Below are 24,500 nucleotides of genomic sequence, written 5' to 3'. Positions count from 1 at the left end.
CGATTCCAGCAGTGAACAAGCAACAACAATGAAGACACTTCAGGGAGCTTTCATGACGAAGCAGAAAGTTGTCAACAATTATATTGAGAAGTGTGCTGTGCTAGAACAAAAACTGGAAACACAAAGGATTGAAACAGAAAGAGTTAATAGGTTGTTAAAAAGTTACTCATGTTCTTCTTATGTCATTGACAGGATTTATCCAACCATTGAAGGCATGAAGGTTTTTGAAGAAGAAACATCTGAAGAGAAAGTATCTGAAGAAAAGATTCCTGCAAAGAAGAAGAATACAAAAGTGAAAGACTCTGGTAAGAGACAAAGTGTCAGTTACAACAAGTGTCCACCCCCGCTTGAAAATGGATATTCACCAAGAAATCCAAATTCAGAAAGAGTTGAAAAGGCAACCAACTTACAGTGGGAGTCTGAGTCTACAGAAAATTTGCCAGATAACATTGATATCACTTTTACATCGTCTGACACTGATCAACAATCTCAATTGATGAAGAAAGTGGTGGATCATGTGTTAGATAACGATGAAACGGAGGAGTCAAAGTCGGAGTAAAAAACAGAGTCAAAGTCTGAGTCCGACATGTCAAGTTCAAAAGTCAAACAGGGCAAAAAAGTATACAATAAAGAATTCTTGTTATCAAAATCTAATTTGAATGAAGAAACGTTCAAAGTGGCATATACTTTGAATGATTCTGACAAATTATATTCTGGTGAAGAATTTCCAATAAGAGGTGTTAAAACAGAAATGATCAAAAAGGTTTTCAAACTAACAGAAATTAATATTTCTGAAATAAAAGATTTAAATCTTTCTGGAAAACCTAAACCTTACACCTCAAGAGTTAAACAAAGAGAAAACAAGAAAAAGGGTTACAGTTCTGGTTATCGAAAGAAACCAAATTATACCGGTAACTTCAAAAAGAAAGGTCTTGGATTTACTCCACCAGAAAATTATAAAAATGAAAAATATGTTAGAGATTTTAAATCAAAAATGATTTTTATTTTAGGTACATCTTCTGAGGAAGAAAAAGAAAAGTTGTTCAGAAAGCAATCGAACAGAGATTTTCTTGCGAAGAAGCAAGAAGAGATGCAGACTGTTGATCAGAAGACGGAAACTCGAACCTGTTTTAAATGTGGAAAAATTGGTCATATTGCCATGAAATGTTCACAGGCATATTAAATCAAACAGGGAGTTTCTAAACTGAAAGAAAAAGTGGTTGAGTTTGAACCACCAATTGAAAGATCTAAAATTTTCAAAAACTCAAAATTTGAAATTGGTGAATGTTCAAACAGGTTTTACAAAAAGAAAGCAAATCTTGACAATCAGAAATGGGTTGTTAAGAAATCTGATGAAAGTTCTAGCAATGATTCTGATTCTTCAAAATCAGATGAGCTATCTTCTGGCAATGAATCTAATTCCACAAAGTCAGATGAGCCACATGTTGCGAAAAAGGGTGAAAACTCAGTGCCAACTGTGGATGATGTGAACTTTCCACCACTTGGGGCTGAAAATTTTAAGAAGAAAATTGGAAAAGTTGAAATTTCAAACCAATTTTATTCTGATCAAAAGGTTTTTGATGTTGATAAGGCCTTTAACCCCAAAGTGAAGCACATTTTTGGGAAAATGATTGATGGGAAGGCAAAAGGGGTTAAGGAATTCTATGAGAAGAAGATGAATGGAAAGAAACCGAGTGTTGGTAACTCGGAATCACCCAAGGCTGGTCAGGATTGGGTGGATATATTCTTTGATTAAAAACCTGACTTGCCGGAACTCCCATGTTGGTAATTGGGGAGTAGGAATCGGCATCTTTCTTGAGAAAGTCACAGGTTGGTAGCTGTGATATTTCGATCTTCAAGTGGTAAATCAGGGACATTAAATTGTACTTGATTTTCTACAAGTGATTATGGGTGATAATAATTCTAAAATTGTTAAAATTGTTCCAAGTGGTTGAAAGAGCAATCTGATGAATTAATCCCAACCTACAAGTGGTAAAATCAACAAAACTTATTTTCAGGAAAAACCATTTTGATTAAAACAAACTTAAGTGTTTTGAAATCATAATGGGAAAGTAGTTTGTTGTAAAGGGGAGTTCTAATTGTTTATGCCAAAAGGAATTGTTGTGAATTGCTTGAAACAAGAGTTGTCACTTTGCTTGTACAGTTTATTTTCAAAGTTTTCTTTAAAGTTTTTGAATTTTAGGGGGAGTAAGAAATTTCAGAAAATCCAAAAACATTAGAAAATTTGAAAAATCCAAAGACTTGATAAAACAAAAAATGAGTTTTGTTGTGAATAAGAGGAAATGATAGTACATCAGTGGACTATCACAACATGCTAAAGAATTGTAAAGTCAAAATGTGATAAACAATCTCATTGTGGATATGCCAGTAGGTTTTTATACATTCAGTAGATTGTTTTCAGGATATAAACCTAAAATCATAACTTACTTATGTCTTGGGGAACATCTCTCGGATATATGGGTAACCCCCGAAATCTTGTTTGAAAGATTTTCTATTTCTGACATACTAGGTCTTTGTGCGTGGTGATATCTGGGGTATTATACCAGGACTTCTGATTTTGCGGAAGCAATAGCCTAGTCCTCGTATAATACTTTGCAAATGCTTTAATCTTAAAGCCAGCCCTCAGTACAAAAATGATGAAACATTGAAAAATGCTAATCATGTGCTGTTGAAGAAAAGATCCCTAAACGGGACACACCTAAAGACAAGCCATCATCTCTCTGCACGAACAGAAGTTCTGACCTGAGCTCCCACGGTTTCGCATTTAGCCATTTACAGATATCGTTAGTGTACATTCACATGTAAGACTGAATATAGAAATCTGGATACGGGAGTATATTCAAGTGGTAGGACACTAATCTCGTATCTCGAAACAGTTGAACTTTGTATGAAAATTTAAGTGGATCAGTATACTGACAATCTAGGTGAATTGTTTAGAACTTAAAATGTTTAAAGCTTAACGGTGTTAGTGATTTGTCTCAAAACTGATATGATCCTCTTACACAAACTCAAAAAAATATTGTTTGTAAATATTTCTTTTCTGCATTTCTTTATAAAAATCCAAAAGATTTGAGTGCGTTTTAGCATAAAATTTTGAAAAATTCAAAAAGATTTTCGACAACTGGTGTTGAAGAGCTGATTTTCAAAATTCCGAGTGCTATACATGATGAACATTTTGTGAGGGGGAGTTTGTGTGTGTTTGCCTACAAGTGGTGATCAGAAGCTTTTAAATGATAAATCATTCTATATTTTTAAGTGGTTCATTAGAGATTAAATTTGAAAAATCATTTACTGATTAATTGTTACCTGCAAGTGGTATAAGTTTTTCAAAATTTAAATTTGTGAAATTTATTGTGAGGTAGAGTTTGTGCAGGTTTGAGTAAGAGCTGGGTCAGTCGATCCTGAGGAGCTTGTGTTTAGAGAAAGCCAGGTTTCGATTCCTAATGCAGAGTGTGTGCCAGGTCATAATCCAGATTTCAACATATTGATAGGGGGAGTCTGAAGGTGTATAGAGCCAGGTTCCGATCCTGATACTATCAATGCTGATGAACTTAAGGAATCAAGAGATCTGATCAAGAAAATTGAAGAGAGATAAGAGCCAGATCGAGATCTTGGGATGATAGTATGAAGAAGAAAAAAGAGATTTGAGGATGCTTTACATTGTTGGATACTTTGGAAGAGTTCGAGCAGACTGATAAAGACTGAAGTTTGAAGACTCGACACTGAAGACTCGTCAACATTCGAGGGGGAGTCTGTTAGTGTATGCGTCTGTCGACTTCGTCTTGTATCGAGTCTTGTATTTAGATAGATAGATCAGGGCACATAGTATGAGAAAATGTCAAATATAGGCTTAGAGGTAATTTCGCATGGAATCTAATTCCGCATGAGAGCTAATCTCGTGTGAGTAATTCCGCATGGAATTACTCTGCCTATATATAGGGGTGTCTTGATTTCATTTGTAACTTTCCGGCTTGTGTACCGAAGTGCTGCCGAAGTGTCGACTCGCTGTAAAACTTTGTCAAATCAATCAAGAAGACAGTTTAGTGTATTTCTAGCTGAATTGAACTTGATACGATTGTTTCTGCCTTTCGTATTGAGCAAAAACTCTTCTGATCGCCTCGTTCGGGTCTGAAAACGATCCTACAGATTAGCTGGATACTATAGGCGTTTCATCCAAGACTTCTCTAAGATAGCTGTTCCATTACCTAAGTTAACCTGTAAAACTGTTAAGTTTGAATGGGGACCTAAGCAGGAAGAAGCCTTTAGAACTCTCGCAAAATTTTCTATTTCCCGTTCTAAAAAGGCACATTTAGAAACCCTAATTAAAATCCCCAAGTGGTACGGTGCGAATCGAAAATTTAAAAACGAACGAAATTAGCAACAGGACCCCCTAAAACTTAAGGGGGGTATTCCCTAATTATGTTTATCCTCCTCACAAAATGAAAATAAAACACGTATTTCGAATTTTTACAACTCACCAGGGCTATACTCGACACAAGGCAGGCCTAGGCTAGGTGGCCTAGCCCCGCGACTCGCGCCAGGGATGGCAGAACCCGTCGCGACACGCGGGCGGGTAAAATTTTGGCTATAAAGCCTCCGGCTTGGGACTTGATCTGGTTGCATGTTACGACGTAAAAAACTCGTACGTGACATTTAGCAATCGTCTGTTTCTTTAAAAAACATTCACAATCCCGAACCTCTGCTATGATAACAGGGTAATAACTCGATCACTGCTACGATACAATGTCCGATCGATTAAAACCGATCCGATGGATGTTTAAGTGCTGCCTACATTGGGCTATACTTTGTCATTCGTCGTGAGGGTTTCGATCTCGTGAATTATCGTAAATGTTGAATTAAGTTACTAACCTAGTTTCGTTTGCATTTTATATTTTACTAGGTTTACCAGCATAACCAGTAGGCTACCTGTGACCGTTTAAATCTACAATGTGAGTCATTCTATTTTTATCAAAGTTGCTTTACAAAACCCTAAATGTTTTCCAGTTATATTACAGTGATTAAGTTATCTTAAATTACTGACAGTACGTGGGGTTTTGTATACATTACTTAGTTAGCATCACTTTTAGGTGAATGGACCTAAATACCACGGGTTTAAACGATCCTGTTAAAATTTCCCTTGCCAATCAAATACCAATACCACGGATTTCTGTCCCTCAGCTTCTGAACCAGGCAAAACGGGTCGGGGGCCGTGACAAGAGTATTTACCTGAGCTAGCTCCTGTCTTATATTGCAAGATTTATAATATCTCAGCCGTATTCAAATAATTAGGCGTAGGTACAACTTACCGGAAGGCTCTAGTCTGGAATGATGGTATAAATAACCAATTAGAATACTAACGGGTCTTAATTAAGTTATAGACTTAGACCGGCTAGTTAAGTATGAAAACGGTATGATATGCTAGATTAAGCGATGACCGGAATAGAATGTAATTTAGACCCAACAAGTATGAAAACTTCTATAATAGGGTTAAACTAAATACATTCTAGATTTTGAAATAAAAAAAAATGATAAGGTTAAACTCGTTTTGGTAAACTTACGTAAACTAGTTATGTAAGTTAAACCGTACGTGTATAAGTGATCACGAGTAACCAGCTGAGACATATACAAGTTCCACAAGTAATTATGCTTAAAACATGTTATAATACCACTAGGATACTAACATGTATGCCCATTAAGGTTTTAAAACCGAATTAAGCCTCATAAGGGCGTTTTGGTCATTTTCTGACTTATAAAAGGAGCTTGCAAGCAAACTGATTTTATGGTCATAAACGTTCTGGAAAAATATTTGATTTTTGATATACTATCGGTAGATATCAACTATATGTGGGGTTTACGATTTAAAACCAAACTATGCACCGTATGGGCATTTTGGTCCTTTCACACATAGTTTTAAGGACTTATTTGGGATTCTGAGTTCGTGACTTATACTTACTTGTAGAGATATTAAAATGATTTATAAAATCAGTAGGTAACAAGTCTTGGGTGATAAGTATGGTTTAAAACCATACTATGCGCCTAATTGGCCTAAAAGTCGATAAATGACGATATTAACGATGTTTTAGTAAATCTGTTTTTATAACCAGCTTTGATTAGTTAAAATATGCTCATTGTCATAACATATCAGTAGGTAAAATGTTTGACATGATTTTTATGCTTAAAAACTAATTTAAGTGCCTTAGGGGGCATTATCGTCATTTAATAGTACTTATCAAAGACTTGTGCATAAACTCAAAATATAATCTAACTTTAAATCCCCAATAATCCTTCATATCAGTAGGTATCAATTTTTACCAATAAAGTATGCTTGAAATCATTCTAGATGTAAAAAGGGCATTTTCGTCCTTTTAAAAGCATAATTTACGACTATTTATGTAAACTCATTTTATGACCAGATTTATAACATCAAATCATGCTAAACATGTTATCATATCAGAATGCAATTTATTTGCATGCTCATGTATGCTTAAAACCTTATTTTTAGCGAAAAGGGTAATTTGGTCAACTTTAAGCATAATAATGGAATTTGCAATAAAATCTCGAATTACTATATGACACGTAATATAACCTTAGGGAGTTATACTACATCATATTACAATCCTAACGAAGATTTAAATCAGTAGCAAATTATTTCTAATCCGGTTCATAAACGAAAGTCAAAGCAAAAGTCAAACTTCGCGACTTTCGGTTGCGAACCGACCCTAAAACTGGAATTGACGAGCCGAACATGTTTACACATGTTGTAGTAATTATTACCGAGTTGTTTAAGTGATAAAACATATTTTAGAACACTTTTAACCTCAAATCGCAATTATTTTAAAAACTGACCCGTTGAATTTTTTAAAACAATATTATGTTGACTCGTCAATTGACCAAGTAAACGTGATTCTTAGGAGGTGCCCTTTTGAGGGATTAACACCAACCTAATTACGATCACGTAGCCACGTTCGTTGCGAACCATGGCTTGAACGTTTAAGGTCTAACTAAAACTCAAAGCGTTTATCGTAAACGCTTGACTTTTCGGCTTTTAAGCCAAATAAAAGAACTAGTCACAAAAGGAGCACTTACAAGTGGTCCTATGGGCTGAAAAGAACTCAAAGGAGGTTCCCAATTGCTCAGGACCCTCCACAATTGAGAGGATAGAAGGATTTGAATGAAAGTGCAAGTTCTAGCAAATGAATACACCACCTATTTATAGTGTTTGGAGGGTTCTTGGATGATTGCCAAGTGTTAGAGTGCTTCTAGGATCATAACAAGTGTTATACTAGGGGTCCCTAAACAATTAACAAGTCCATGGTTTTGATTTAATGGTTTTAGCAGCCTTGGAGTGGGCTGCAAGGAAATTTTTGTAACTGGCACCTGTATACAGACCGTATTTGTAACGCCCAGCTTTTTTGTAACTTTCCGTTTCTAGAAAGCTTGTCTTGTATTTCTATATTTTTTTAGTCATATTTCGTTCCGTATCATTGTAATCCGAGACTTCGATCATAGTTAAATTAATTATTTAATACGAATTATACTTCGTTATTTTTACATGCTTAAACATTTTAAACATTTGAACATACTCGTACTCTTGTAAACACATGCGTAACTTACAATCAATACGTGATTCTAGATATCCTATACGTGTAAACACTTGAGTATATGGTCACAATACACAACCTATACTTTTATTTTATATAAACTTATTACATAATTTTATATAAATCAAACATTAATATATGGATATATATCAGTAGTAAATTACTTAATTATATATTAATAATACATATTATTATTATAAGGCATAAATTGTCAAAATTTGAAAAGCTTTTAAATGGCCTTGTGGCTAGTCGATTACACAGCCAAGACATGGCTCAATTCCACTTTGATCCATTTTTTTATATTTCATGGCACTCATTAATAATGTTAATAATTAATATATATTAATATATCATCTTAGATGACAAAAAAAAAAAAAGAAGGAAATGAGGAAACAACCCATGTAAGCGGCTGTGGTTCCTAGCCATTTGTGACAAACAAATATAATTAAAACAATCTTATTATATTTTAATTCAAAACAACATAAATTATAAACTAATGAAAACCAATAAGGATTACTTTTCATATGTTTATTTTCATGCCCTCGAACTCCACATCCTTAAACCATATGTAAACATCTCTTAAACTCCAAATCGAACACATTCAACTTCCTAATCTCTTACACTCGTCAACACTTGGATAATCGGAAGACTTAGGAATTTTGTGAGTATACTTGACCCATTTTACCGTTTTCACACTTTTGGGTGTAACATGTTTTTATATACAAAACACACTTAGTATACATATTCTTATGCAAATACATAAACAAACAATCCAATACATGTTTACTATTTGTTATGCTTGATTCGTGTTTTCTGGGTGATTCTTATGTGATGAACTTGTCATTAGCTTTGTACAAGCCTCCACTTAACATGTATAACGCTATAGGAGTAACGCACCGCCCGTGAACGAGAGGTCATGTTAGGTTTATTCATTCATATATTTTTTTTACTTGCGTAAACAGAGGGTTGACTTGTTAATCGCATGCCAGTTTATACGTTAATCTTGATAACTAGGTTTGCCATGTGGATTGTTCCTTATCGTTTTTATACTTATATACTACCCACCAAACTTGTATGCTCACCAATACTTTTGTATTGAACTATACTTTTAAGACATGTTGCAGGTTTAGCGATGATGTTGGTGATGCATGGAATCTAGTAGGATGCTTAGATACACACTTTAAACTTGTCTTCTTATTATATCGTCTTTCGTTATTTATGTTGTATTGTTTCAAATCCTTGTAATTGACTTTTTAGAAATGAAATAAAAAATTATTATTTAAATACTTGTCACAAATAGTGTTATGAAGTCTCTTGCAATCTATTTCATCTCACTCCGATGTTTCCGCCATCGGTTGGGGTGTGACAAATTTGTATCAGAGCCATAACTATAAGGAATTAGGAAAAATCGTCATGCTTTTGACCTAGTCTAAAGTTAGGCACCAAATTCGACCATACTTGCTTGACGTGCTACTTTTATGAAACATCTTTATGTGCTATTCTTGAAATGTGTCTTACGTGTTATGTTCTTGAAATGCTTTATGTGCTCATGCTTGTTATTATTATTTGGAACATACGTATTTTTACTCGTTTATAATAAACTCGAAAACACTCGTATATCATAAACGAGACGACTTCACCAAAATATGCATGAAACCTACAATTTGGTGAAAGACTCTCAATCCACCTATTCTTTTTACATGAAATTCGCCACCAAGTTAGGAGTGAAATCCTCACCTTGATGGAGAATTTCCATTTTCAAATTCTAGTGGACCCTCGTCAAAGTGATGAAATTAAAATTTTGACCCACGAGTACCAACCACACTTAGGGTACGAAATCGTCAAGTTAGGGGTGAAACCCGCACCTTGTCGACTAGTTCTACTCCTTGATTTTTCATAAATCCCACCAAGTCTCGAAATTTCAATTGATTTGGGACATGTAGTAACCGGAATGGCGAATACCGTTAACCGACATGTCGGCGAGAGTATTCCACCTATTAGGCCAAAACATGCTTCTCAAATTCAAAAGACTTTTCGACCACTTTGGTTAGTCAAAGTTCCATTTTGGAATCATCCGAATTTTAATCAAACATGTGTTTCTATTATTTATCTTATACGATGCAATCTTTTCAAATTCAAATTTATTTCTGATATTTTCTTCTCACACACACAAGATATTAAATCTTTTTCATACCTTTATACGTATGCATGATTTCAAAACGTCACTCAATTTTGTTTACATTCTTTGTAACACCAAAATGGAGACATATCATCGAGATAGGAGTGATTTCCTTACCTTGACGATTAACTCCACTTCTTCTTTTCTTAAAACGACCTCACCGACGAGTTAGGGGTGATTCCCTTACCTAGGTGATCGTTACCAAAATTTTCTTTCAAAAGAGACTTCATCATACAACACAATCATATTTTACACCTAAATCGTTCATCATTCGTCAAAATCCCTACTTATGCGAATTTCAAAATTTATTATTTTATCAAACGTATTCTTTATCTAATAACCTATTTCACGTAAATCATATACACGAAAAAATTCTTAATCATGCCTTAAAACGTTTTGTCACCCGAATTTCAAAACCTTGCGAAATGGTACCTGTCAACTTAATCGGTCCAATGGATCTCTTGCCCATGAACTTCATATTCGACCTAATCACTAAAACACGATCACATTATATCATCATACTAGGGACTTTTATGCATAATCGAAAATAAAACTAACATTCCTCACATGCCTATAAGATCTCATAGATATTATAAAATCATTTTACTTAAACTCTTTTTCAAAGTCAATAAATCAGTTTACTAAAAACACTTTTCAACGATCACTAAGTTCATTATGCTAAATTTCTTTTTAAGAATCAATGTTTTCTCGAGAACCTCCAAATTTCAAATTTCTTATTTTAATGCAAGGTCCTTTAAAATGATATAAACCTATTATTTTCAAAAGCCTTTTATACATACACCACTCAATACTTCCTTTCAGCTTCAAAACACACGGGCAAGAAAACCTCATAGGGACCGACCATTTTCGACTTACCTACATTCTTTTAAAACAAAAGTAGCATTTCCGTTCCTTACAAAATACGTCATGCATAACCAATAAGTACTTTATATTCTTTTACGTTTACAAACTTGATTCTACATTCCAAGTCAAACTCAATCTATTTGATTCGATAAACTCAACGTTTTGCCCAAACAACTATACATGCATATCATCATACATGTTATAGTCAATATCTCATGACAATTTCACTTATACCATTCGTTTTTTACATACTCAAACTTCTTGATCACCTTATATGCTTAAATTCATTATATTTCAATTAATAATATATTCGTAATCATTATTACTCATACTTATACTCATACTTATATTCATACTTATACTTATACTTATACTCATACGCATACTCATATTCATGCTTGTATTCATACATTCGTACCTATACGTGAGCATAACCTGAGGGGTTCACTCACTTTGGTCTCATACATACTTAAACATAAACATGCTTATATACTACATTCTTATACGTACACATTCTTATTTTCAAAATTTATGTATACCCTGATTCATACACAACTAGTACAAGCTATGCGGATTAAGCGACGATCGATATAATCGCGGGTGCACACGGGATTATAATGATAGGCGCATGAGAATCATAGGGTGTACTATTGTGTATGGTAAGACACGGAACGTAACATGACATCGAATGACAAAACGGACGTAACATGGTCAAAACATGGTGGATACGCCGCTGGTACTTCCTATATATAAGTGTTTTCACCATATTACCGGACTTTTATAAAACTTGCCATGAGAAATTCGGTGTTTTGCAGACCCTATTTAGCCCCAATTCACAAACTTTAATAACTCACAAATGCATTGCTAACGCACGATATCCGATTATCCATGACGAAACCTCATACTTAACATCTCATATTCGTTTTATATCCAATACTCATACCACTCCTATCCTTGTATCCATTTACTAGATCGCTCGCTCACTTTCGAACCACAATTATTTCAAATTATACTTTCACTTTTTGCAAGCCTTACTTACAATCAATCGGTTTAAACATTCAACCCCTAACGTACCTCTTTATTTCTAAACTGTTTTCCATCCTTTATTTATGCAAAAACACAATCAGTTGGCCGTTACCTTCAAAACTATTCTTAATTAAAGTACCTAACTTTCTCACTCCTCACCGATAAACAATTTTCTACAAACGAATGATTCTACAAATGCTCCTTAAGACCGATAAAACTTTCTTACAAAATACAGAGCAAACACACTTTTCATCAAAGTAAATACCGTTTTATACGAAAGCTTTCTTTCTTGGGTAGCTTATTTTTTTAAAAAAATACCTCTCCATTTCGAGTTATTCAAACTTGTTTAAACTCGCTTGGCTATACACACACATGCACGTTTTACTTATGATTGACGCATCAAATCACCTTAGTAAATAAGTTACGTTTACAAATCAAACATTTTCACTTTTTGATGCCTTATACATTTCAAAACACTCCAAAACTTCAAAATCTCAATTTTAGTCAATCATTCATTTAGCCAAAATGCCTTTTTGCAAAGTCTTCCTCTTGAACAAATTTCGGGACGAAATTACCTAAACGAAAGGAGACTGTAACGCCCAGCTTTTTTGTAACTTTCCGTTTCTAGAAAGCTTGTCGTATTTCTATATTTTTTAGTCGTATTTGGTTCCATATCATTGTAATCCAAGACTTCGATCATAATAAAATTAATTATTTCATACGAATTATACTTCGTTATTTTAACATGCTTAAACATTTTAAACATTTGAACATACTCGTACCCTTGTAAACACAAGCATAACTTACAATCAGTACGTGATTCTAGATGTCCTATACGTGTAAACACTTGAGTATACGGTCACAATACACAACCTATACTTTTATTTTATATAAACTTATTACATAATTTTATATAAATCAAACATTAATATATGTATATATATGAGTAGTAAATTACTTAATTATATATTAATAATACATATTATTATTATAAGGCATAAATTGTCAAAATTTGAAAAGCTTTTAAATGGCTTTGTGGCTAGTCGATTACACAGCCAAGACATGGCTCAATTCCACTTTGATCCATTTTCTTTATATATATATATATATATATATATATATATATATATATATATATATATATATATTATGGCACTCATTAATAATGTTGATAATTAATATACATTAATATATCATCTTAGATGACAAAAAAAGAAGGAAATGAGGAAACAGCCCATGTGAGCGGCTGTGGTTCCTAGCCATCTTTGACAAACAAATATAATGATTACTTTTCATATGTTTATTTTCATGCCCTCGAACTCCAAATCCTTAAACCATATGTAAACATCTCTTAAACTGCAAATCGAACACATTCAACTTCCTAATCTCTTACACTCGTCAACACTTGGATAATCGGAAGACTTAGCAATTTTGTGAGTATACTTGACCCATTTTACCGTTGTCACACTTTTGGATGTAACATGTTTTTATATACAAAACACACTTAGTATACATATTCTTATGCAAATACATAAACAAACAATCCAATACGTGCTTACTATTTGTTATGTTTGATTCGTGTTTTCTGGGTGATTCTTATGTGATGAACTTGAAATTAGCTTCGTACAAGCCTCCACTTAACATGTATAGCGCTATAGGAGTAACGCACCGCCCGTGAACGAGAGGTCATGTTAGGTTTATTCATTCATACTTGCGTAAACAGAGGGTTGACTTGTTAATCGCATGCCAGTTTATACGTTAATCTTGATAACTAGGTTTGCCATGTGGATTTTTCCTTATCGTTTTTATACTTATATATCACGCACCAAACTTGTATGCTCGCCAATACTTTTGTATTGAACTACACTTTTAAAACATGTTGCAGGTTTAGCGATGATGTTGGTGATGCATGGAATCTAGTAGGATGCTTAGAGACACACTTTAAACTTGTATTCTTATCATATTGTCTTTCGTTATTTATGTTGTATTGTTTCAAATCCTTGTAATTGACTATTTAGAAATGAAATGAAAATTTATTATTTAAATACTTGTCACAAATAGTGTTATGAAGTCTCTTGCAATCTATTTCGTCTCACTCTGATGTGTCCGCCATCGGTTAGGATGTGACAATATGGTCCAAGGTATACGGTCCGTAAGGACCTGGTCAGCTCACAACAACTTTCATCTGTTGTTAAGTTTGGCCCCTTCACTTCCAAACTCTCATGTATGGATGTTTTTATGATAGAAAGCCATCTTAAGACAATGTTAGGCACACTCAAGAGTATAACCAAGCATCATAAACTTCTCGGTTCGTTAAAAGTTCACTCAGAAGTATAAATTTACACGTTGACGCTTTTAACCCCTCAATTTGCGAACTTGCGCGCATTATCGCATAATAGCATAAAAGCCCTAAATGGCCAATATTAGGCATTCCCGAGAGTATGATTGAACATCATAAAACTTTGGGTTTGTTAAAAGGTCACTCAGAGGTAAGAATTAACATGTTGACACTTTTAACCCTTCGTCGCGCAAACTTTCAATTAATCGCGCAACTTTCGGACAATTATGTAAACGACTCCTCTCGTCCAACAAGTGGCTTATATGAGAATACGGACACCGTATAAGGTCACTCAGAGGCTTAGTTTCAGCATGTTGACACTTTTAGTCCTTCCATAAATATAGTTTTTTGTTTTTGATGAAATTAGTCCCTCATAGTCAACGTTTGAATTTATTAGGGTTTATTACACGTGTCAACACATCATTGGACACGGTTTTACGAGGTGTTACATGCATGCCGCCATACTTCACCTTCGTAATCATGTAGGCCCCCATGATTACCGGGCTTTCGAATGGTTCGCATGTGTTAGCCTGGTAACGTACACTAAAACCCGGAGAAATAATTCAAATACACAATTACAAACACAAGACGTTTGTTGATAACAAATAAACTACACTAATTCGTTTCTTGTTAACTAAGGCCCATTCTATGTCCAATCTTCTCTTCGTACCTATTCACCTGTATCATGTGTAAAATGGTTTTTGGGTCAACAAAAGTTGGCGAGTAGATCTTTATTTGTTTTTATTTAACTTTAAAGTTTAGTTGATTTTATTTAATAAAAAGTATTTAACATGCGATATTAAGTGTAATAGGTGGCATAAATCAATTAATCCAATAATCAACCAATCCATACGTAAATAATATAACATGACATCACAAACCATAAGCAAATAAACAATGATGCGATTCAAGCCCCAAAAGGCGAAAATCGAAACCATGAAACAATGATGCAATTCAAGCCCCGTAAGGCGAAAAGCGATACTATGAAACACTTGACATAAAGCGGTAAACACATATAGCATATGAATGATAACATGTAATGCAACGTACGAAACACACAATGAGCACATGTAACACTTAACTTGGCATGTTATAAAAAAAAGTATACAAAACGTATGAAATATGACACATGAAACACCCCAAAAAGTTAAAGTGACAAAAAAGAGGAAAAGTAAGAGCTACTCACAGTGGTTGCGTTTGCGATTCCTTGTAAAATAACGCACGAGGAAAGATAGGGAATTCCAAAAGAACAAACACAATTACCCTAAACATTAAAATACCATATGACGATCTAGTTAATATTTGTAAGTTAAATAATATTCCTAATATTTATTGTTTAAACCTTCATTAATCAAATTGTTAACTACTTGATTTTATAAACTGATCTTAATCTTAAACTATATTAATAAATTATTAATTAGTTGGGTTTTACAACTAAATCTTAATCTTTATCTTAAATTATATTCTAAAAAGAAAAATAAAATAAAAATATAGTAAGCAGGGTTCACCAGGTTTGAACCGTGACCTTTCTTTTCAGAGGGGTAGAATTGTACTACCCGAATTTCTTTAAACAATGAATTAGTATCAGTGACTACATGTTTAATATAAATATTATTGTTTTATACAAATGGATTAAACTTGTGGGTTTTTTTTTATTTTATTAATTTGTTTCTCTCACGTAATAGTTTGGTACATAAAACCCAGCCGAAAAGAAAGAACAAAACCAGAACTTTCAGTTCATTACGTGATTACAAATGAGGATGCTTCTTTTGTACAACAGTATAAATGAATTGATTTGATTTAATATATATATAAAAAAATAAGATGTGATAAGAACATTAGGTTCGTACAATCCAAAGCTTACTGTTACTTTTATTTCTGTTCACATATTTATCATCTCTTTGGATATCAAGTTTGAAATGGCAATGATGTGTATGTACCAAAGATTTAAATCAACCATGAAGTGCACTGTTATAGATAATTTTTTTATGGTTCCTCTCATCTTACATGCCTATGTGCGTTTCTTTTTACATACATATGTATGTATGTATGTATACAAAAAAATAAACGAATAAATAAATAAAAAGTATACCGGAACAAGTCGGCTGGTTGGTCCTCCGATCTCCGGCAGCGTTCCGGGACTCCGGTGCGGTAGCGTTTGATTGTTTAGAGAGAGATGAGGGAGTGGTAAACCGTCTAAGGTTCATGTGGTTTCACACTTCAAATGATTCGGCTTGAGAGGAACAAAAAGCTTGACACATAAATGATCTTGATTGTCGGTTTTTAAGGTAAGGATTGAAGCGGGTTATGGCATTAAGATGGTATTCCGTCTAGGTGCGTGATCGGTGAGAAAGGAAATGTGAATTAGGATCAATTAACAATCTATCTATTATATATAATAAACATCATCAATTTTGCTTTGCTGATGTGGCACAATATTAGAGCTTCTCAATTTCACTTTTGGCTCCAAAAATTCGGGTCAAAGATTTTTATATATGGGTTAACACGGGATCCGTATTCTGTTTTCATGACCCATACGCATATACACGTTTCTTTTGTAAAACCCTAGATTTGTATCTCCTTCTCCTGTACTCCTCAACTCTTCACCCTTCTGATACAATCTTCATCAAACCCTAGCTGTTCCGTCTTTAAGCATTGCATCCCGGAGATTTCTTAATCCGCATATATATTCTCTTCCTCATTTGAATCCAGGTATGTTCCGTCTTCAACCACGACGTTTGATTTACTAACATTCATCTAATATCTGAGTTTGTTCATAGATTAGGGGTTTTTGATGATTCTCTATTGTTACAACTTGCGTTTCTGTTGATTATCTTCTTAGTAATAATATTATCATACTCAATTGTTTATAATGGTTTTATATTTATCGGTTTCTGTTTATTGATTACGAAGAAAACCTAAATTGAGCTTCAATTAATTTCAATTGTAGTGTTTTAGACCTAGGTTACCCTAGCTGTTCCGTCTTCAGGCATTGCATCCCGGAGATTTCTTAATCTGCATATATATTCTCTTCCTCATTTGAATCCAGGTATGTTCCGTCTTCAACCACGACGTTTGATTTACTAACATTCATCTAATATTTGAGTTTGTTCATAGATTAGGGGTTTTTGATGATTCTCGATTGTTACAACTTGCGTTTCTGTTGATTATCTTCTTGGTAATAATATTATCATACTCAATTGTTTATAGTGGTTTTATGTTTATCGGTTTCTGTTTATTGATTACCAAGAAAACCTAAATTGAGCTTCAATTAATTTCAATTGTAGTGTTTTAGACCTAGGTTTTTAAACGTGAAGTTGATACGGACGGTTACTTAGTTTGATCTAACCCTAGGCACTATATATTGATATTTGAATTGAATTTGAGGTTATTTCAATATTACTGTATTTGGTTAATAGTTTGAAATTGATAATAAGTTTGTTTGGTTTTGTTAATTGTGTGATAATTGGTTTTGAGTGATTGGAACGGAGTGCTAGGAGTACGTTTCCAGATCTGGTTAACTTTGGAGTTGCAAAGTTGAATGGATTTAGGCGTGTGGTTGCTCATGTTGCTATGATCTTCTTTAAGCGTGGGATGGCCAAGCCTGAGACGAAGGTATTGAGTGCATGATTTTGCGTACTGACTTAATTGTAACGGTAATGAAGACAGAGTCCTTCGTATCCTAGGATGAGATAATCATTTTGTAAGGGTTCAGGAAATTTCAAGCTTGAGTGTGGAGCCGTGCGAAGGTGAATCACTTACAGTTACTGTTTCTGAGATTAACAAGTCAGAGGTATGTTATACACTTATTGGAATTTGTCAAACGTTATCCTTTTGATACACAAATTTATCCAAGAAGTGACAAGTGAAGTAATAGAACACATTGTTATGGTGATCAGATTCCATCCTACATTGAGAGCGAGCACGAATTCCGTTTTTTGGCTGTAAGTTTTGAAGTACTTTTGCAGAAGAGTTCAATGTTAGTTCTCCAAATGTGTGCATTGTTCTAACAATGAGTTGGTTTGCTGGTTTTAATGGTCCAACCTAAAACATTAGAAGGAAGCCAATATGTTACCCCTGCTATGAGTGACACCCGACCCAACATATCTACTAAATATAATTTTTTAACAAGTTTATATATCTTCAACATGCTCATAAGACTGATGGTGTTTTTAGTTATTGATTCAGGTGCTTTATACCCACTATAGTGACGGGGAATATTTCCAGAATAGATGCAAAGGTACTCCACCTCTGAACCAAACTAAACAATTGTTATATTTGATTAGCATTTTTGAGTCACAAAAGATGATTGTTCAACACAATTCAAACTCTTGAATGTGGACGTATTCACCAATATTTTCTATTATTCTTTTGTAAAACCTAACATGTGTGCCAATTTTTGGCAGGAAGCCAGGAGATATACCATGAGCGGTATGGACGATTTGGTATTGACAATATCTGGAGAGACGATGTCTTGCCATGTTGTGTTTATTGTCGGCATTGGGAAGTGTTTAGTGTCACCACATCATATTTATTTTCAAACTAACATTTCTATCGTGTGAGCACCTTATTGTCTTGGCGTCTTGGAATGGCTTCCTGTTTTCATAACCCATTTGTTCAATATTAAAAATATGTATATGACTGAAGGCGAATGGTTAACTCTTCGACCTTCCGTGACAAAGTTACAGTCCAAATACAATATGTATGGGGCAAAAAAATGTCATTTGCATTACACATTTTGGCTTTAAATGAGTATTTATAAATATCTATTGAAAGGGGTAGGTCAACGCTTTAATACATGCTTGAACTCTTCCAACAAAGTTGCTTGTAATCTGCATTTCATTTCTTTTTCATGCAATATTTTGATATATTCTTCAGCGTTGTTCTGTTAATACGTTTGTGTTTGGCTATCTATCTTGATTGTTATTCAATTCAGGTTTATCTTTTACATGTAGACTTTGACAAGGACAGATGCTCATGTTTTATCAGACGAGATCTGCAAGAAAACTTTCGTTTTGAGGCGTTATGCTCTCTATTTGGTTTGTTTTCTACTCCCTTTGTTTCTGTCTATTTAGTCTTATTTGATTTGATGTATACAAGTTGTTATTGGCAGGATTACTAGGAGTATTCTTAAATTGTTTTGCTGAAGTGTTTAATGCTTATTTTTATACCAGAGGTTCGATTAAAAGCCAAGAACATACTGCAAGATTTTCAACAAAGATTATTGCTTTGATCTTTTGTTTGTAGGGCGAGACCTGTTGAAGTTTGGGCATTTCGATTCCATTGAGATTAAACTAGGTAAGAGAATTGATTCTAATGTGTGTCTAATTGTTGGGTAGTCTATTTCTCAATGATTTATTCTTTTTTCTATTGAAAGAGATTGATCTTCGACATGGCTATAGTCAAAATCTTCAATTTTGTTATGCCAAATGGATTCACTATGAGAGGATACAACCTTTTTCCATTGGTAAGATTCAACACGTACTTTAAAAAATTGCTCTGAAGTAAATACATATCGCGTTATAGAATCCTAAACATAGGGAATAGAATAGTTATTTTCAATTTTTCTACTTAGTTATAGTTTTTAATGTTTTTTTATATGATTTGATACTATCCATGTTTTTTCTTTTTCATGTGAAATGATCAATACAACCTCTGAAAAAAACTCATCATCTGTTAATCATACATGAATCATTAGATAGAGCATTTGAATCTTGGTTTTTATAATTGCGCACGAAGCGCCAATCCGACGGCTGCGTATTAATTTCTTTAGGTGAGTAAAAATTGAATGTATTATTATATAGCTGGTAAAAGTTTGGTTTTGGTCTTTGTATTTCCATTTACTTTGTTTTTTCCTTGGTTCTATACTTTTTAAATTAAAAGTTGCTAATGTTCATAGTTTTCCTTTTCCTGCAAAGCTGGTTGGTATACAAAAAGTTGTATTTTCTTAAGGGTTTTAACTTTTAATTGATAAATCCGATTGGTCTGCTGATTATGTTTTCTGAATGCTTTCTTTGTAGTAATTTGCGTTTTCTATTGGCTGAAGAGACTATAGTTTCTGTTCTTACTCTACCTGTAGGATCGTTATTGACGATCAAATGAGTCAATCTGAGCTAAACACCACTGTTTATGCAGCGGAAATACACAAACAGCTTGAATCAAAGTAGAATGGAGTAGAAACAGAATGCAGATTACTTTAAACACGTTTTCTCATTAATACTTCTCAGAAAAATTCGACAGCAGTTCGGCTACACGGTCGACATTCAGATACAAAATGAGAAAACACTTTGACTATATATAGGGGCCTGATTCCGCTCCAAATGACATTGTGTCATTTCGGGCGGAATCAGAACTTTGTGATTTCGCTCCAAATGACACAATGTCATTAGGAGCGGAATCAGAACATTAAAGCATAAAGTTACAATTTCAACCCCTACACTATACAATCTTGACATATATGACCCCTAGACCCTATACAAGCTTGACTAATACTAAGACGCAGGCTTTAGACATTCGTGCACCAACAAACTCCCCCTTGGATACAGCCGCAGCCTTCAGTCTTGTCTTCGGGTCTTCAGAGTGACTTGAACGTTTCTTCCCTTGACTTAGGCTTCCTCCTAAGCAAATTCCTCACTCTGTCATTCTCTTTCTTCCTTTTCTTTTCTTCCTCAGCTTGAATATTCATCCATTTTCCTCTGTTTTCTTCAAGCTTTCTACGTTCACGTTAAGCTTTCCTCTTTTCTTTCTCTTCAAGCGACCACCAAGTTGACTTCCATTTACTTTTAGAATTTATGCCTTTCTGAAAGCAAAGAGTAGCAACTCTGCATCGCCTGCTCTTTATCTTCAGCCTGATAGTGAATCTTGTTAGTGAATAAACATTCAATATCTTTCGCTGAGCAGTTCACTAACCACATCGGGTCATACACATGTATCTCTCTTATCTCCCTTCCAGCTCTGTACGTAATCACAGCTTCTGTAGAGATACAGCTGTATACCCATCCCATGAAGCCATTATAAAATTCCTGCTCCATCTTCGGCATTGGTATATTCTTCATCGTCTTTGGCTTTTTAACGTTAAGTATTGTTTCTTCAATCCCTGTTACCGGATCTACCCTCTGCACTCTCTTTGGGTAATGCGGCTTCCAGTGTCGAAAATCTTTCAACGATTCAAACTTTATGTACCCCCATATTGCGACATCATTTTTCCGTACCGGATACTCTAAAGTTCTTACTTTCGACAGCTCCTCAACATCCCAACATAGTAATGACATTATATCATATAGACGTTCAAAGTACTGCACTCCAAACTCCCTTCTGATCGCATATGCATTAACATAAGGTAGGAAACCCCAGCTAATGATGTCACCAAGTGAAATGCTTCGATCTCTCTGATAGAACTTCAACGGCCTTTTGAATTTTCTCTCGTGACTATCTTTAAACCATTTCTGCCGTTCTTCCTTCTGCATATCCTTAGGAGTACCATCGAAATTTTTGTCTTTTAAGATCTCAGCCACTTTTCTTCTCAACTCATCTCTATTCTCTTCAATAAAGAATTCCATCAGAGCAGGATACTGAGAGGTATCTTCACTTACACTCTCATCATCTGTGCAATCTTCAACCTCAACCCTGTCGTACATATCAGCATCCTCTACATACTTATACTCGTATTCAGGTTGGTAGTTGATGTCGAATGCATTTAATTCTTCCTCAAAATCAAATTTGAAATCAGGATCCACCATACGTGTCATTTCTTTAATCTTTTTCAATGTATACATATGAAAGTGTTCACCTTCTTCCCTATTAGTATCCAATCTCAAAACTAACTTTTCAACATGTTCAACATTTTGAGCATATCCATGCTCCCCCTTTCCATCAGCTCCCCCCGTCTCTTCATTCACAATATCGTTCAGAAAATCATCAACAGTTCTTTCATTGGAAGCTTCAGTTACTTTAATTCCCATACCACCTTGAGCATCATCATCGTCATTATCAGAACCATGACTGCTAGCAGAAAATACTTTCTCATCATCGTCATCTTCCTCGTCATCACCCTCTTCTTCATCACCTTCTTCATCGTCATCCTCCTCATCATCTTCCTCATCGTCATCAGCAGCAAGATCTTCTAGAGTTACAGGTTCTTCAAAAATTGTTGATACGGAAGATATAGGAACTGGATTTTCAATCACTAAGGATGGAACAATTGATCTCTCAACAGCTGCCACACTGCTTTCAGCACCCTTTCCTTTATCTTTCATATGTTCATCAATCTCAGCTTGGCGTTTTGCCCTAAGCTCTTCAACTTGTATCTCTTCGAATCTTTGTTCAATTGACGTTCCGAGCATATTCTCCACTACTTTATCAACATGTAGAACTCATGCTCTTTAAATGCCTTTGCAGCCTCAAGCTCTTTGTTTTTCATCTCGAAATACTTGTTCTGCTCATCTCTGCGAGCCTTTTCTTCTTCAAGTTCAACCACTCGCACCTTCAGGAAATCAATCTCAGTTTGATCAGTATCAATCTTCTTTAACAATGCCTTGTTGTCAGACTCTAATTTCTTCACGCGCATTTCAAGAATCTTTTCACGTTCAACAACTTTCTTGCTTTCTGCTGCAACTACTTTGTTTTCATTCAACACGTCATCCATATTCTTTTCTAACTTCTTTACCTGTTCATCGTTTGCAAAGCTAAAATCTCCAATATCTTCAAGATTATCCGGAGGAATATGAAGACCCTTGTGGGCAGAAGAACCTGGAGTTAGTTGAATTTGAGTGAGTGGTGGTGTTTGAAATATTTCTTGGGATGTGAGCAAGGTTTGTTGTTGTGGTGGTGAGAGATGTAGTGGTGAAAGATGTAATGGTGAAGGCTGTCTGGGAGGTGTTGGTTGTTTTGGTGGTGAAGGCTGTCTAGGAGGTGTTGGTTGTCGTGGAGGTGATTATATTAGTGATTGATGTGGGGTAGGCTCAGGTGGTGGTGTTGGTGTTTTACTGGGTTCTTTGGCTGGTTTCTTCTTTAACACAATCTTTGGCTTTGTAATCTTCGTAGTAACTTTCTTGATTTTCGGAGATACAATCCTTTTCTTTGCACCTGCTTTCTTTTTTCCACTTGAAGGTGATTATGATTCAGAAACGTGCTCTGGAGATAGAACATATGCAGAATCATCTTTCTCCTGTCTCTTCATTTTCCTTAACTGCTTTTCTTTCTCTGTAGCTTCTTGAATTCTTCTTAGACGTTCATTCTCATCTATTTCCTCATCTGAAGAACTCGAAGAGCTTGTTGTACTTTTATTGACATCATCACCTTCAACGTCATCAAGAACCTTCTCTTTCTCAGCTTCCACATTAACTGCTTGCTCAGACACTAAATCATCAACATTAAGCATCACTTGATCAATATCAGCATACGGATCTTCTTCCGCAGTAACCACCGGCTCTTCAACCTCCGGTTCATCAATCAATAACGTCTTAGCCACTTTCTTTTGTTTCTTCTTCGGTTGCGATGAAGACCCCTCACCCTCCTGTGATTTAGGTGTAACTTTCTTGCCTCTCCTCCTCGTTTCTTTGACAAACCAATCATTTGGGGTGGTTTTGAACTCCTCAAGAGTTTTTAGCTCATCAGCATAAGCTGCTTCCTTCATTTCTTCTTCATTTCTCCAGTTTTGATGATCGACTGGATCAGGATCAACATAATTCGCATCCTTGATAAATCCGAAGAATTTAGCAACTATCTTTGGTTCTGGATGATTTGGGTGATATCTTGCAAGCTGCTTGAGAGAATCGTTGCTCATGTGTGACTAAACTAACAAATCACCCTTCAAATCACGTTCAATCTCTAGATATGCATGATCAATCAGCATTTGCACAAATCTTGGATACATCCAAGACTTACTCTTTGTTAGGATATTCTCGACCATGTAATGAAAAACAATATGCGAGAAGTTGTATTTCTTGTTCAGAACCAATGCAGTAACCATGTTCATCTGATAATCACGCATTGCATCGTACCCTCCTTTGGTATGACTGAGTGACATTAATACACAATGTACAATAAACTTGTAGGGTTTCTGGCATTTTGACTTCAAATAATTTCCAACATTCAATGCGCCCACATATCCCATCCTGGGCATACATCCCTTTACCATCCGTTCTAGAAATCTTGTTGGCGAGTTTTCATCGTCCGGAAAATTCACAACCTCATGAATAAGTGCTTCAGTAACAACAATTTCTTTCTTTTCATTATGCACCTTCACAATTGAATGAATTGCTTTGTTTGCTTCATCATACTTCATACTTTGAATGCTTCCAGAATCGTTTAATATGTGACTTGTACAATGGACGTTGATCAGTCAAAGACTTTTGAATAGGGATTCTACCCATGAACTCCAAGATACTGCTGAACTTTGCCAACTCTGTATTTTTCTTCACATCCAAGTCACAGCAACTGTTGTGAAGTGGATCAAATACCACATTTGAAC

The 24,500-nt window shown here is 34.8% G+C and overlaps 2 protein-coding genes across 2 annotated transcripts; one reads left to right on the top strand and one right to left on the bottom strand.

The window, feature by feature from the left end:
- The first annotated feature begins 16,550 nt into the window (after positions 1-16,550).
- LOC110925558 lies at positions 16,551-19,397 on the top strand. Its single transcript, XM_035986502.1, has 8 exons — positions 16,551-16,741; positions 16,980-17,644; positions 17,745-17,822; positions 17,929-17,973; positions 18,218-18,269; positions 18,436-18,532; positions 18,985-19,068; positions 19,143-19,397. Coding segments are annotated over exons 2-7 (315 nt in total). The 5' UTR covers positions 16,551-16,741; positions 16,980-17,602; the 3' UTR covers positions 18,986-19,068; positions 19,143-19,397.
- A 2,982-nt stretch (positions 19,398-22,379) lies between these two features.
- On the bottom strand, positions 22,380-23,813 carry LOC118488911 (altered inheritance of mitochondria protein 21-like). The gene is made up of 2 exons (XM_035986336.1): positions 23,157-23,813; positions 22,380-22,928 (listed from the first exon to the last, which is right to left on the bottom strand). The coding sequence occupies exons 1-2, from the start codon at positions 23,811-23,813 to the stop codon at positions 22,380-22,382; spliced, it is 1,206 nt and encodes a 401-aa protein (XP_035842229.1).
- Positions 23,814-24,500: the final 687 nt, after the last annotated feature.

This window comes from Helianthus annuus, chromosome 17 (genome assembly GCF_002127325.2).
Source record: "Helianthus annuus cultivar XRQ/B chromosome 17, HanXRQr2.0-SUNRISE, whole genome shotgun sequence".
Lineage (NCBI taxonomy): Eukaryota > Viridiplantae > Streptophyta > Magnoliopsida > Asterales > Asteraceae > Helianthus > Helianthus annuus.
Note: the sequence above shows the minus strand (reverse complement) of the source record. Positions and strands in the feature narration are given on the sequence as shown.